Source organism: Lagopus leucura, unplaced genomic scaffold (assembly GCF_019238085.1).
Source record: "Lagopus leucura isolate 7727_CA_CO unplaced genomic scaffold, USGS_WTPT01 Super-Scaffold_100008, whole genome shotgun sequence".
Classification (NCBI taxonomy): Eukaryota; Metazoa; Chordata; class Aves; order Galliformes; family Phasianidae; genus Lagopus; species Lagopus leucura.
The window spans coordinates 18989355-19005191 of record NW_024962265.1 but is presented as its reverse complement, the minus strand read 5'-3'; the positions used below and the strand labels follow the sequence as shown (position 1 = coordinate 19005191).

General features: G+C 43.8%; 1 protein-coding gene across 1 annotated transcript; it reads right to left on the bottom strand.

The window, feature by feature from the left end:
- Window positions 1-954: 954 nt before the first annotated feature.
- Window positions 955-15616, bottom strand: SELENOO (selenoprotein O). Its single transcript, XM_042872682.1, has 9 exons — window positions 15087-15616; window positions 13888-14091; window positions 12881-13061; window positions 9078-9208; window positions 8395-8675; window positions 7931-8081; window positions 5703-5888; window positions 5060-5216; window positions 955-4449 (listed from the first exon to the last, which is right to left on the bottom strand). Exons 1-9 carry the CDS (start codon window positions 15614-15616, stop codon window positions 4270-4272), a joined length of 2001 nt encoding a protein of 666 aa, XP_042728616.1. The 3' UTR covers window positions 955-4269.
- Between the last annotated feature and the right edge of the window lie 221 nt (window positions 15617-15837).

Sequence of the window (15837 nt, the reverse complement as noted above, 5' to 3'; positions counted from 1 at the left end):
CTATGGCTGAGCAGAGTGATACAAGGCACAGAAGAGCAGCTGCCCCCCCCCCCCAACAACTCAGCTTGTGGCTGTGGGACAAGGTGAAGAGAAGAGAAGGCCTTGAGAATGCAAAAACACTGCAAGGAGCAGCCCACACACAGGGCTTATTGGGGCAGCTGAGCTGCAGAGCCAAAGCTGCACCACAGGGCTGCCAGGATGCGAGTTAGTTAACCAGGTCCTGCCGAGGCCCTGTAAGAAGGTAAAATTCATTTTGATTTGGAAAACATTGCCTATGTAGAACCAGCTGTTAGGAAATAGCAAGAACCACCTCTTCAAAATAGAATAACTAATGGGTATTTTCAACTTAGTGATGCTGTATGATGTAACACAGGTGTACAGGTGTTAGATGTGAAGAATGCAACACAGTTAAGGCTCCTACACGAGATGTGGCAGTACAGTGAAGCCCTCTGTATTTTTACGTCCACTGCCTCAAGTATCAGCCAGCTCTGGAAGGGTGAAGTGCAGTCTGGTCTCCTAGTGACTCCTGATGGAGATCTTATAATGCTTCTTCCCTTTGGACTCCAAGGCCTACTTTGAGCAGGGCTTAAAAATCAAATCCTGTATCTGCTGACACTAGGCAGCTGAGTTCCTCCCTTTCCCCCCCTTTCCTTCTTAAAACTTTGGGATTAAAGAGGCATCAGTGTAGGTCTTACTGACAAGGAACTCAGAGGTAAAGGTACCTACCTGCCCCACTGCTGGCACTGCTGGCAAGGCAGGAGGCTGCAGCTGTCACCATTCACTCCTCAGAAAACACTGCAAAAATATCCATGAGATTGCTGTGATCCCATCTGGCCAGCTGACACTGACCCAGCACTACTGCTTCTGCACAGAAGGCTGCTGAATGGCACTGTTAACAGGAAATGCCTCCCAGGAAACAACAGGCACTGACCAGGATATTAAAATTACATTTCAGATTTATTTTTTTCTTAATAAAAGAATTAAAGACAGCAGCATTTGTCTGAAGAGAAACAAACAAAAGCATTGCCAAGAGAACACCGACGGTCAAACATCAAGCAATCGTAGTTCTACAAGCTCAGGAAGCAGTGATGGTGAGATCTCAGTCACAAGAGGAGCCCACTGGAATGTGAGGCTCCTGGTCCCCTGGGTGCCATCTGCTTTCAGGCAATGGCAGGTCAGGTTGTACAGGCAGAGGACCAAAGTGCAACCAAAGGGTTTCCAAAGAACACTGTTGGTGTTGAAAAGTCACAAGTTCATTCTGAGCCTAAAAGTCTTTCTATATAAGCAGAATATCTGGTCAGAAATAATTATTCTCAGGCCTAAGTACAGCACAGATGAGCTCTAAAAAAAAAAACAAGCAGCGATTTTTGATTCAAATATTCAGACTCTCAAATGTTACAAGCCATATTTCCTTCTCTCTAGAGAGCTGACCTAAAAGATTAAGTTAGCTAAGAACTTAGCTGAATTGTCCTTAACAAGCCACCACTCTCACACTTCTCCAGGAACAGAACAAAGCTACTATCGATGAGCTGAAACATTTGCCTTTTGGAATGAAGGTGCTGGAAGATCACAAGATTCTATTTGGCTTGGTCACTTTTATTCCAATCCAGAGCATCAGTATTATTGCATGCACTGAGAAACCAAGCAGTTCAACGCCAACAGCTCAACCCTGGCAGAAACATGGGGAGCATACTCACAGCTGTGAGCATGGGGTATTTATTAGACACAGCTTTAGGTGGCACACACCAAAGCAGCCACACGATGAATGTCCTCCAGTTGTGACTTCAAGCCTTCCAGTCCTCTTGTACTTGATTCTCACTTAAGAACGCAATTAGTGGGAAATGTACCCCACATTTTCATTCTTCACTTTTACATCTGGCACCCCTTTTTAAGAATAAATTTGCTATTTCAAAGTATCTCCCACTCTCTCTCCGTGACTTTGGTGTTACAACAGCAAATCAATGTGCTTCTTTATATGGAAATTAATTCAATAGTTAATTCAACATCTCCTGTGTCCAAATACAGTGCTAAAATACCATTCTCCTTCTTCATGCATTAATAAGATCTACTCCGACCCCAAAATAAAGTAACGTCAGAATGCCATTAAAAACACATAATCCCTGAGGTATGGTTTAAAATCATTACTACAGACCACTTTGTTAAAGTCAACAGCTTAAGCAGAGCTCCACCACAACAGCGCTCCTTTCTGCCTCCCAAAATATAAATTGAGAAAAAATGAGCACACAGTTAAGATCACTGTGAGCAACTTTTTTTTTTCCCCCCCTTCCTATTAATTCCTCCTGGCATAAGAGATCACTGATTCTGCAAATCTGCCATGAGTTTGCTTGAGATGTCTTTCAACTGCCAGCACATTTCCCTGGCCATCCCCCCGGCACAGTCTTTACCCAACACTGCCTTGCAGTAGGAGTTTCCATGAGATGGTTTCAGAAGTCCCCAAGTTCAGTGAAGGGTAACGTCTGATGACAGACACTTCAGCAGTCAAACTCCTACAGAAATGGATTTCTTCAACCAGCTGCACCAGCAAGTATTACAGAATCGCAGACTTGTAGGGGCTGGAAGGGATCATTCACTCCAGCCCCCACATTATTGCTGCCTTCTTCAAGGTACCAAATGCACCATTCTGCCCCAGATTGGACAAACACTTCTTCACATTTACCCTTTTCAGTAAGGACTCTGAGATGTCACAGGAGGTGCCGTGTTTGTCAGATTCTCATTTGCCAGACATTGCTTAGCATCAGCTTCTCTAAGTCAAAGGCAAGGCAGAATTCATGTCTGCATTCAAAACACCTCCTGTTTGCTGTGGCAGCAAGAACAAATTGACAGTGCTAATAGCAGAACTGGACAAGCAGCAGCTCAGCTTTCTCATGATTTGAGGAAGACCTAGAAGAGCTCATTTCAACCTGAGCTAATACCTGTCCTGCACAGGGGCAAAGAGTGTTTCCTAAACAGCCCATAAACTCACAGTGGAAGACAGTGGCCTCCTTGGAAAAGAGAAACCTTTGTACTACATCAGACTTGCACAAGGATATGTGAGCCAGAGCCCTTTAGAAGCAAGTTCAGAAAGCTCAGTCAAACCTTTAACTTGGGACCTTCTTTCACTTTTGCTGACACGGCAATAGAAGAAACAGATTTTCCCCTAAAATCTCAAATGAAACCCACTGAAATACTATCAATACATTTTCAAGCAAGTCAGCTCCCATCCTCCTCTTTTTTACACAGTGCTCAAACAGTGCATTCCTTAAATAGCACCTTCCTTTCTTTACAGCGTAAAAACTCTCAACAGCCACAGAAGCAGAGTAAGATGCACAAGACCACAGTGGGAATGGGAGCATCTCACTGAGCACTGTGAGCAGGCATCCCAGCTGCGTGCTTCTCTCAAGAAGAACTGTGGTAAGAGTACACAGATCAACAGAAGGAACCTGTGTTTGAGTACTGGGGTCACCTGTGCAGTTGGTGCTCATTCAGGCAACTGAATTTGCCGGAGTCGACTTACAACTGGCTTACAAACTGCACTCATGGCTTTTGTAAATATCTGCATTCATGTATACTGTATGTAAACACTGAATCTGAAATGACTTCACCACCAAGGTTTCCACGTGCAAATATACAGCCTCCCTTAATTCTGCTCCTTATGTATTATTTATAATAAAACACTAAAAAGAACAAAACCCACGCGTTTGTTCATTCCCCCCCTCAAACCCCTGCCTGCAGACTCCCTGAAAATGAAGATTAAATATCAACCTAAAGGTTCACAATAAATGAACTAATTAACTGAATCGTGGCTTAAAACAAGCATCTCTGAATCTATTCCTCCATTAAAGAGGACTAGAAATCCCTGCACAGAAAAAGCAGCAAATAGATGTTAGAAGTACTATTAGTTAAGACATCAGACAAAAACAGATCAGATTCCTGACTTGATACTTTTGTCTTCACATAACAACTCCATTTGGATGTTCAAAAGTCAGTGTGTCTCAACAGAAAATACTGCAATGTGATATGAATAAAGGAAAGGCTTTCAGTCTCAAAACACACCAAAAAACAATCTGTACAGACTGCCCAGCATTATCAGCTTGTTCCAAGGGTCCAAGACTGCTCTAAATTAAGCACAGCTGAAGACTGTTGTAGATGCATCCAAATGTAGGGTTGTTTCAATAACTTAATAGCACTTTGATGACTGCCTTGCTCAATTCTTCACTGCTGAAGGAGGATTACAGTCTTCAGTTTACAGCGAAAAATAAAACAAGGCAGTTATGAAGATCATGTAACACAGAGCTCTGAAGCCCAGAGTGGAGGTTTACTGCAATATGGTAGCCTGCTTCTGGTTGCTTGAGCACAAGCAGCTGCTGTAGAGGCAGCTTCCTCCTCTATCTCTGTGCAATCTTCTGTTTCTTGGAATGGATTTTCCAGGAGTTTCAATACATTTCTCACCTACAGAAAAAACCACAGTATGGTTACTACAGTTAAGAAAGACAAAATGATGTAGAAAAGAACCTCAAACTAAGTGATAATTGAACATGCTGTTCTTAATACACAAACTCCATGCAAGCCAAATAGGAAATAGATGAAAAATATCTACAGAAATGAGCCAAAAACTGTAAAGTAATTTGTATCTGCATGGAACACGAGCTCAGATAACTTAAAATGCAGGTCTTGTACCCAAATCCTTTTGACATATTTCTCAGAATACATTACTTGACCCTTATTCTGAATGTAACAACCTGCATGCTGAACTCCACAGATGAAAGCCAGGAATTTTTAATAATACCATATAGCACAGCAAAGACCAGGTGGAAGTTAAACCCCGACTTCAAGACAGTGAAGTGTCTTAAGATTCAGACTCAGATTTTGAGTTCCTCTCTTTGTTCAGCAGTCATTAAAACCACAGCTCACTCAAAAACAGGACAAGCATTCCAAACAGGAAATTCCCAATCCCTTTACTTAAAAAACAGCCAGAAAGAAGCTCACCTGCCATCGAGTGAAAGAGCAGCAGCACTACACATCCATGCAAACCCGTACAGCTGTTCAGCAGCAATCTTACCTCTGAGAAATCCCCATTTTCAGCTGCTTCTATGGCATTCTGGGCGATATAATTTCTCAAGATGTACTTTGGATTGTTGGAATTCATAACCTTCACACGTTCAGTATTCCATGCATCACCATCACTGATGTTTTCTACTTCTTTGTGTAAACGGACTCTGAAATTAAGCGTGCAGAAACGAGTTTGCTTCCAGATGTAGAAGCCGATGTGGTTCTTGTCTGAAGACCTGTAGCTGATGTCCGTCATGCACTGCTCTGTGAAAACCTTCACATTCAGAACTTAGCTTTTAAATATTTCTGTGCTTGTTTATTGGTGGAATTGTTTCATATTCTGATGAAAGGGATGCAGTACAGCTGCAGCTGTTTGATCTGCCAGCAGGAATGCCTGCTAGAACTCTCAGACCCACTGTTAAAAGAGATCCCAGCCAGCCAGGTGAGGAAACAAGTCCTGACCTAGGCCACAGAGCAGAAACAACTAACATTCCACAGGACATTTTTGTACTGACAGCCTCCCATTAACAGAACTCTTACACACTGGTGAACGCTCTCAGCTGCCTGCACCTCACCTCCAGCCCTCAGTCTACAGACACATCATTCTCAAAGTGCAGAGCAAACATACTGCTATGGACACTGATAAACCTCACCTGTATTTCTCCAGCCATTCTGTCCAGTGTCTTTTATTTCTGCTGAGTAAATCAGCTGCTGTCAACTGCTGCAGTTTAGAGAATTGTTCAATGCGTTCTAATTCTTTATTTATACTAGCTTTTGTTCCAATGAGTGCAAACAGCTGAGGATTAGACTGAGCCAACATCAGCATCATTGACAGCTGTCTGGGAACAGTGGGAAAAAAAACACATTAGACATTAAAGTTGCAACGCCTGTTTTTGCAACCAAGAAGTAGAGGTGAAAACATTCACAATAAACTATGATTCCACTGCAGAAATTAAATACCAGTGTTTAAAATTCACAAAACAAACATATATATGTACATTACATATACATAATTTGTTTTATGAATATATATATACACACATACATATATAATACAAAATATATAAAAATATATATATTATATAAAAATATATATAAAACAGACTTCACATATTTCAGTAACGAAGGGGGGGAGGAACAGTGTGTTTAATCTGCATTCCTGTGATATACAAAGTGTAGACAGCAGAGTTTCAGAACTACCAATTGGATTTAGATGCAAAATCTCATCAAAACACCCTACTTTGAGAGGAGTATGGCATAAGGAACTTCATCCTACCTCAGTACCAGAACAACAGAGAATCTACACATTTTTGAAATGCATTTTCTGACATTCATACTGTAACAACATTAAAAACAATTATTCAACACCTACTCTTCTCAGCAGTACTAAAAGCAAACCCTATGGGTTGATTAGGACTGTATCTTTTTACATTAGACTGTGTTAGCTGGTAATGTGGAAGAGCTTTATTGTATTTTGGCTATGATGCTCACCTTTTTTTTTTTTCTGGATTCGTAACTAAACAAGCAAACTAAAGAGCCAAGAGTCCAAGTTGCAGAACATTAAAACGCTCCACTTGTTTTCCTATGAATGCATTCACAAACAAAAGCCATCTCTCCCCAGCACCAGACAACTAATTATATCAAAACCGTGTTTTCCTACTTTCAGTAGGCAGAGATAAGCTATGTGCTTTCATTTATTTCAGTTACACTAAGTATTATCCCAAGCTATATCACAGCACTTGGAATCTGATCAGTTATGCACTCAGTATAATGTGCTACTGTGCCCCCACTCCAAAGCTTTACTCCGCATCACAGTGATTTATAGCGACCTTCCACATTCCTCTCCAAGCCTAAACGTAACACAAACACGAGTGCCTTCAATTTTAAAGCAGCTGAAGCCTGGAGCTTAATTAAAGCAGCAGTGCCTACCAACTTATTTACTTCTCCTTTTAGTCGCTTCAGTTTTAGCGATGGGACATAAGTAACATTTCCAAAATGATCAATGATCACTTCCAGCAATCTTGGCGAAACATCAAACTTAGGTGAGCAAGCTGATACCAACCAGTTCTTCTGCCCAACTCCCTGCTCACGAGCTGATAACTGTGATATCGACACACAGAGCAAGAGGAAGAATTTGGCAGGTTGCATTCATGGATTGTTTGTGAAACAGGGAGAGGAAAAGCCCTACCCAAAATACACCCAACTTGTGATTTTTCCCATCCCATCTGTGAGATGCTAGGATTAAAAACAACAACAACAAAAAGACAAACTCATGGACCAAGCAACGCCCCTGTTTTCCACTGCTCCAAAAAAGTGGAAAACTGCTCTACTTTTATAAATCACTTCTATAAATCAGCAGGTGAACAAAAATTGCCATTTTACCACATTCAGAGCAGCTGAGCTACAGAACAGGAATGGCACCAACCAGGTTGCAGAGCCTGAAGCGTGCATTTCAGCTACACTCAGCTCAGAGTACTGGTGGCTAGAAGTGATTAGCCAACAGTATCTAGGACAGAAAACTGACAAGACACAGGAAGTGTTGTTTAAATCTATTATGTCTATAAAATATTACTGCATTACTCCACTATCTGGCATTCTGTCCTTGGCTCAGTAGCAGGGAATGTGAGGAAGAAGAAAGGAGGAAAACAGATATCCTGACAAGTGCAGCCCAAGAGCCACCCTCTGCAAGTCCCTGCTGAGCATTTAACAGTCACAAACTATGCAAGAATTTCCACTGCTGTAGATTGTGATACATCTGCTTAGCAGTGAGATTTCCAACTGTGATATTACTAGCTTTGTAATACACAGCAAGCTGAATTTATTATAGTAAAGATGAAACTAAAAGCACTGGCCAAGGCATTTAAGGAAACAGCAGCATTACCTTGGATCCATCTGAGGTCTGAAAGCAACTCTCAGTTCTTCCACTGAAGCACACTGACTCATAAGGTTTTCTAAGAAATCTTCCAGTCCTGAAGGATCAGTATCTACTGAGAATGAACTCAGCAAGTAGAAAATATTTGTGAAGTCTCCACCTGAAAAAATGATTTTTATGGGTAACGGAACTAAGAAATCAGTAGGAAAAACAGGTCCCACAGTGCCCTCCTAACCCTCCTGCCCTCAGAGCAGTGTGGCACCCCCTCAGCAAGAGTGCAATGCAACACAGGGGTGCCATGTAAAAAAGCAACAACTGCCACACAATTCACACAAATTCAGTTCTCCCTCAGTCTTCTGTTCTCTCAGATGACAGTGTAGTTGCGCCAGGCCGCTTTATTGCAAGGTGAGGATGAAAATGATGGCTTGGTGTAACTGTAAGGTACTCATGGTCTACCTGTGTTCTTCACCAACCTGTGAGATGCATGGTTTCAAGCAGTTCAGACACCAGCTTACTATCTTCTTCTAATTCCAACTGAATTAGGCCCAGTTTCTTCCTCATCTTCTGCAAATAATGTCTTTCAAATTCTGCATCATATTCTTCTTCCAGGATGAGCTCACTTATTTCCAAGGGCAGCTCTGGGACTAAGGCTTCAGCAAGCTTCCCTAGATTCCACTTGCAAATCTCTGGCTGTTTGTTGTAAGCATAGCGCCCTGTGTTATCGGAGCCATTGCAGATGTGCTCAGGGTCATATCTACAGGAGAAGAAATAGTATTCTGTTTGTTATCTGGACACCAATACCATGTGAAGCTCTGTGGGAGTCTAAAACACAACTGGGAAGGGAACGGTTCTCCTTGTTTTGATTCTCTTCCAAAAGCTGTCTGGTCAGGTGTTTTCTTGCCCTCCCAGTCACTGAAGAGCTCCACAAGCTACAAGAGCAGTATAACATTTAGAGAAGTTATGAATATAGTTTTATGTAAAAGCTGAACAGAGGAATTACATGACAACCAAGCCTAACTTAACCTACTTTGCTGTAGAGAAGGTTTGTAAGTCTACTTGACAGCTAAGATATTAAAGCAATAGTGAACAACATCAGGACTGCTTTACAAGATAATACATAAGCACGTTTTGAATAATGTCCATAAGCTCCACTGACCTGTCCATAAATCCAAAAGGGCCATAGTCAATAGTTAATCCAACTATGCTCATGTTATCTGTATTCAGCACACCATGGCAGAAGCCAACACACTGCCACTCAGCAACCAATCTTGCTGTCCGTTTTGTTATCTAAAAGAGAAGAGAATTTTGTTTTTCAACACAGTGTTTGACAATTCATACAATTCCAAGCATTTGCTAGGCTGAATGGATTTTTCTACTGCTCTGATGGGAGCAGACTGTGGCAGCACACCACATATACAAGTACCTTGCAGACACCTGGCCTCTTTCCTCCTTTTATGAACTGCCTAGTTCCTTAATTTCCCATTTGTTTGTTCTCCCTTTCTTCTTTCCATGCTCAAAAAAAACGAGTTGTACAGCTTCCAAACATGCCAAAGACAGAACACTGAAATACAGTAAACCATCTGACATCACTGTTAAATGCTTTCCTAGTCCATTCTTTTTTTCACGGTTTATTTTAAAGAACCATTAGCTACAGGCAGGAGAAAAAAGCAAAAATCTGAGGAATAAAAGGAAGAAACAAATACAAAGTCAGCTTTCTGGTTTACTTGGTGTACAGGAGTGATTTACAAAAAGGTAAGCGGATTAGACAAAAATGGTTCCCTCCTTAAAAGCTTCAGCACTGATGAGCACTTACCTCAATCTGCCAGGAGCAGAAAAAAGCCAGGAGTTCACCTTTTAGATAAAAGATATCCCAAGAATGGCACCTTTATTTAAATTTCACGCTTCACTGAATGCATGTTTCACCAGAGTTTGTCAGTTATTTAACTGAGTGTTACCTCTGTGGAACCCTCAACTGTCACCACTGCATGCACCCGTGCATTTGGCAGAGATCACAGCGTGTGATTTTACAATAGGTCCAGTTATTTAATTTAGCCCATCTGTCAAATGCAACTACAAAATCTAAAATTCAGGAAGCTAATCTGGCTTTTAAATAAATCTCTGTATTTCTAAATGCTTCACTGAACTGACATAAATTAATTGATGTAACCATTAGCTAAAGCTTTTGAATCAAACTGTTTTCATAGTTAAAGTCATTTATCTCCCCTATAGCTAGCAACGTGCTGAAATTTAAAGTGACTGCTCTCTCCAGGATGTGGTGCATTTATTAAGGTTTAAAAAATGATCTCATTAACAGAGGTAATTTTAGTTTCTTCCATTTGTCTTCACATTCTCTTCCACTTTTCTCTGTTAAAGATGTGTAGTCAGTTAGATGAGGAAGAAAAACAAGAGAATGCTTATCCTGGGATAATCTGCCAGGTAGAAAAGGCTGTAAATGAAAGTTGGAACAAAAGCTTTTGGTTTACCTTGAGATCCCAGGCTTCTACTCTTTCCAATATCCTCACTGCCAGTACTCTACACACTGTTCCTGAATTCTGCTTCACAGGGCAGCTGGAAGTAAGAGCTCCAAGTTGCTACGCGTGCACAAAACTGATAGCAAGAAAGAAAGGGAGACACACCTTGCGAGATGGTTCTGTGCCAGGAAGATGGGAAAAATAAGGAAAGAAGAACAGAACTTCCAGCAGTTAAGCAACTCACAACCGCTGGATTCTTCGTGTGAATGTATGATGCTCTGCCAATGTTCTGGTAAAAAATACATCCAGCCAACAAGAACACCTGAAAGCAATTAAAGCTTGGATGCAGCTCAAAGGTGGGTATCTTGATTAGAAAGAGACAGCTTTCTTTTTACTTCAACTTTCAAGTCTTTTTAACCAGGTTTTTCTACTGCTAGCCATACTAGAAAACAAGTGTGATATATACAAACAAGAGCACTCTATTAAAAACATGCTCATGGAAGTTTAAAGAGCAACTACAATTTTTAAAATATTTTAAGCAAATGCAGATATTTGTGTTTATTTTCTCATCAGTACTGTGAAATGCAATCGCTTGTACCTTTTTCCTCCCTTTCCTCCACAGGGCAACAAGATAAAAGTACATCAGAGCAGAGCTGGGAGCATTTCCCTCCTACTCAAAAAGACAGAAGTGGATGGTAAATGAGGCAGGACTGGGGTGCTGTTCAGATGGAGATGGCTATGGTAATCTTCCACCAAGGAGACTAAACATGGAAGTACAATGCTAGCACAGATATGCAGCAAGGACAGACCTGGACTGGAGAAGCACAACAAAAATGACAAAAACAGGGCAGTAAGGAAAGCATAGCAGAACAGGGGGTAGAAATCAGTAGTAACTGTGTCAGGAAAAGAAGTCAAAGGCAGAAAGAGGCAGGAGTGGCTCGTGGAGACTGAGATGGGAGGGGAGCAAGGGGAAAAACAATCTTTGTTCACACACTCCCCTGCAAAGATCCTCAGGTTCCATATTTTTTCTGACACAAGAAAGTGAAGGTGCTATTGACTACAGAGCTGTACAAACCCACAGCTGGTGGGGAGCTGCAGTCACTGCCAGCTCCATTAATTCACACGTGAAAGGTCTGCTAGTGAAGCTAACCTCTGCAGCACCTAATGGTGAACTGAACTACCACTTGCTTTTCAAAAATGAATTATTGCAAGCATGCACAAACTCAGAACTCACAAGAGTTAGAGAGCATCAGATGTTAAGCCTGCCTGATGTATTCTTACTGCTCAGTGACTAACATTCACCATGCTGCAGTCACTTCACCACCAACAGATCATTTCAGGAGATGTCAAAGCATCACAGCTGTTGTCACATAAACCAGTCACGCACATCAGACTGCTGTAACTACCCAGTAAGCAGAATTACAAGTATCAGCATCGAGTTTGAACATCAGGTGATTCAAATCAGAATCTTTATTACAGTTCTCTGGTAATTCCAAGTTGGATCCTTTCTGAAGGGTAGCACTACTGCATACGAAACTCCAAATCGCAAACAGAAGTTTCTTATTCTCCTACCTCAAAGTCTTTCTTTTGCTTGCTGAAATAAAGGAATATAATGGAAATTCAGCGTCAAGAATTACAGTATCAACAGTGAGGAAAAGGGTAATTGGGAAGGTGAAGTTTAGACACCAATTAACTAATTAACTAAGCAACACTTTTCTTCAGAGTGCTACCACCAATGCTACCTTTACTGATGTTGTAATCCAACTTTTATAATTCTCCTGCAATAACTGCTGATGTCTGAACTTAGTAACTAAAAATGGTTCAAAACTGCCTCTGAGAAATCATCCAGCCCCTCTTCTGGGCCACTACAGAATCACCTACCACTACATCACTACGATACGTTTATCTTCATCTTACCATTCCCCAAGCTGAAGGTTTTGTTACCTCTTTGGGAAAATTGTTTCATTGTTTGGCTGCCTTTAAACACTTGAATTCTAAAGTTAATGTGATTTGTAGTCAACATTCCTGTTCATAGTGTGGAAAATAAGAGACAGGCAGCAACTAAGCTGTTTTCAGTGTTTTAGAAGATGAAACCTTGCAAATGCTACCTCAATACCATTTACCCACTGCTCGACAGTCAGGGCCAGAATTCATCCTTGCACTCTAGAACACCTTCAGTAAAGCATAAGAACAGCTTTGGGAAGCTCGCTGAGAGACAAGAAATCGTGCTGTGCTAAGGTAAATGATGAGCTGTTTTCATTAGTTCAATCAGTGTCAGCACTGCTTTTATCAGTAGTATGGTCAGGTTGTGGTTGGAGTTGATGATCTTGAAGCTCTTTTCCAACCTGAGCAATTCTATGATTCCATGAATAAGCAGCTCTATTGAGAGCGTCTTCTCCAAAGAAAACGCAGCTGAAGCAATATTAAGTGACTGCAGTTCTTCAAGACAACTGGTGCAAATTTATGAAGAGAAACTGATGTTCCTTACCTCCCTGAAGAACGCGGCATTCCTCTGAATGCTGTTGTCTGCATGAGCCTCCTGGATTTCCGGGTAGAAAGTGCCGATCACGTAATCCAGCATCTGTATTCGAATATCGTTCCGGTTAACGCTGGGACCTTTGCGTCCTGTGTATTCATCAGGAGGTTTGAAAATTTCAAAAGAACCAAATCTGTTTGAAAATAACAAAAAACGTGGCTTAGAATTACTTTTCACTACTATCTGATCACATTAACTTCCTCCAGCGTTAGCAGTAGTGAAAGGATTTGTTGGTGCAATACCATCTTTTGAGTTTAACACCAGTCCTTCAACCGACTGTGAGCAGAAAACTGTGACTGTGCTGAAGCTGCTGAAACTCGGTGACTCAACGGAAGGAAGCACATACATCCACACAAGACAGATCAATATTTAAAATACTGGACTTGACATCACGTTTAAGATATATTTTCCCATATGCACATGCACATAAACATACATTCTTTACGTCTCACATTTTCTTAACATGCATTTTCTTCTAAGGCAACATTATCTTCCCCGAACTCCTGTTTTGCACTGGAGCAGGAACTTTGTGTGCTTTTCAGGCAAGGAAAGTACCACCCTCATGCTTTTAGAGGGCACCCCCAAACCTCAAGAGTATCATTATAACAACTTTGGAACCAGATGCGGAGCCAATTCTACTAACAACAAAATAAAATAAAATAAAATAAACAAAACCACACGCAAGCATAAAAATTAAAAACTTATTTTGATATCTGCAGAACTTCCTATCCCAGTGGTACTCTGAGTTAGTGTCTATCTCCCCACGGGCAAGATGCTGCCTTACCTCACCCCATGGCCTACCACAGCAGCTTCCTAACACACAGCCTGGCAAATGAGTTCCAAGATTCCAGAACAAGACCCAAGCAAATGCTGCTGTTATCAAAATATGCTTAAAATGATCTTTTTGTGTCCAGTTTTAAATGAATAACGGTAAAAAAGAGAAGTGGGCTTCTTCCTACCTTATAAATGTAGGCGCAATCCTCAGAACAACTGTACACCTTTCTTTTTTTGGATTTCCATCATAAAATACGTCACGAACAACTTCCGAGTCAGATGTCACACAGGTTCCAGCCCTCGTTGTTGGAATTCCAAGGTGGAACATGGCCTCGCTGCACAGGAACTCCCGTATGCTTGACCTCAGGACCTTCCGACCATCAGCTTGCCTGCAGCAGAGACACAGACAGGTTGTAAGCCTTCTGACTGCACGGGAAGGGATTGCTGCCTCCTCCTTAGCAGAGGGAAGCAAGGGCTGAGAAGTGAAGTGCTGTGCTGAAAATCATAGGGCAACACAGGGGCAGATCCGAGCTGGCCAGACCTCCGGGTTTCTGGTGGAGTACAGAATGGGTGGGCACAACACATGTGCAATGAAGCTCACATGCAATGGAAGTCAAATCTAAAGGCCATGTAATCCAACTCTCTGACATGGGCAGGCTGCCACCCACCAACTCAGGGCCCCATCCTGCCTGGTATGGGACACCTCCAGGGATGGGGCACCCACAGCTTCTGTGGGCAGCTGTGCCAGTGCCTCACCGCTCCCTGAGTGAAGAATTTCTGCCTAACATCTAACTTAAATTTCTTCTCTTTTAGTTTAAAGCCATTTCCTCTTACCCTCTGACTGTGTAAAAAGTTGCTGCCCTTCCTGCTTATAAAACCCCTATAATACCAGAAGACCACAATGAGATCTCTTTTTAACTCCAATAAGCTTTGAAAATTAATACTTTTGTAATATTTAACCAATACAGTACAAAGACTACACAGTCCTCCAGCTGCACACAAGTGGGTTTGTAACTGTCCGCGGTACAGGAAGAACACCATGGGAGTAACCAAAATAACAAATAACACATGCAGCAAGTCTATTTTGCAGTTCATTCTGCACCAGAAAAACGGCTGTTGGGCCTCCCCTAGGTCTCAGCTGTACACGCTGAAGCGCTGTGAAATTCAGGCAGAACGGAAACAGAACTCCCAAGAAACACGAGGGTGAAATCACACACGCGTTCGGACAGCACACGCTCCTAGACCTTGCCCAGCCCAGGCTGGAGCCGGGGCAGCGCCAGCAGCGCAGTGAGCAGCACGACCAAGCCAGCAGCGCTCAGCAGGCAGCGGGCAGCAGGCGGTGCGCAACGCTCCCCCCGCCCGGCCCCGTCCCGCCGCCCCGTACCGGGAGAAGGGGGTGATCCCGGCGCCCTTCAGCTGCAGCTCCCAACGGGCGCCGCGCGGGCCGCGCACCTCGCCCAGGTAGATGGCGGCGCCGTCGCCCAGTTGCCCCGCGAAGCTGCCGAACTGGTGCCCGCAGTAGCAGTGCGCCGCGGGCTCCGAGCCGGGCAGCAGTCGGTTCCCGCTGAAGTACAGGGCGGCCTCCGCCTCCCGCTCGGCCTCGAGGCCGCCGGCCTCCAGCCCCAGCAGCGCCAGCGCCGGCGGCGACGCGGCCACGAGCCGCGGGTTGCGCAGCGGGGTGGGCCGCACCCGGGCGAAGCAGGCGCCGGGCACGGCCCGCGGAGCGCCGTCCTCGGAAGGGTCGACGGGCAGCGAGCGCAGCGCCAGGTTGTCGAAGCGCAGAGCGCTCAGCCAGCCACCCCCCTCCGCCCCTTCGGGGCTGCCCGGCCGCGATGGAGAACCCGCGGGGCGCTGCATGGCGGCGCGGAGGACGCGCGGCGACGGCACCGAGCGGCGGCGCAACGCCGCGGCCATCCGCCCGCCCCCGGGGAGGCCCCGCCCGCCGTGCAGCTCGGCACGGCCGCGGGGAACGGAGCTCTGCGGGCAGCCGGGGAGCGGTGCGCGCGGGGCTGGCGGCGGCGAGCTGGGGCCAATGGGCGGCTGCACAGCAGGGGCGGGCCGGCCGGCCGGCGGCGCCGAGGTGACCCGGGGGAATAAAAGCCGGAGCCCGGCGCTGGAAGGACTGCCGGGGTGGG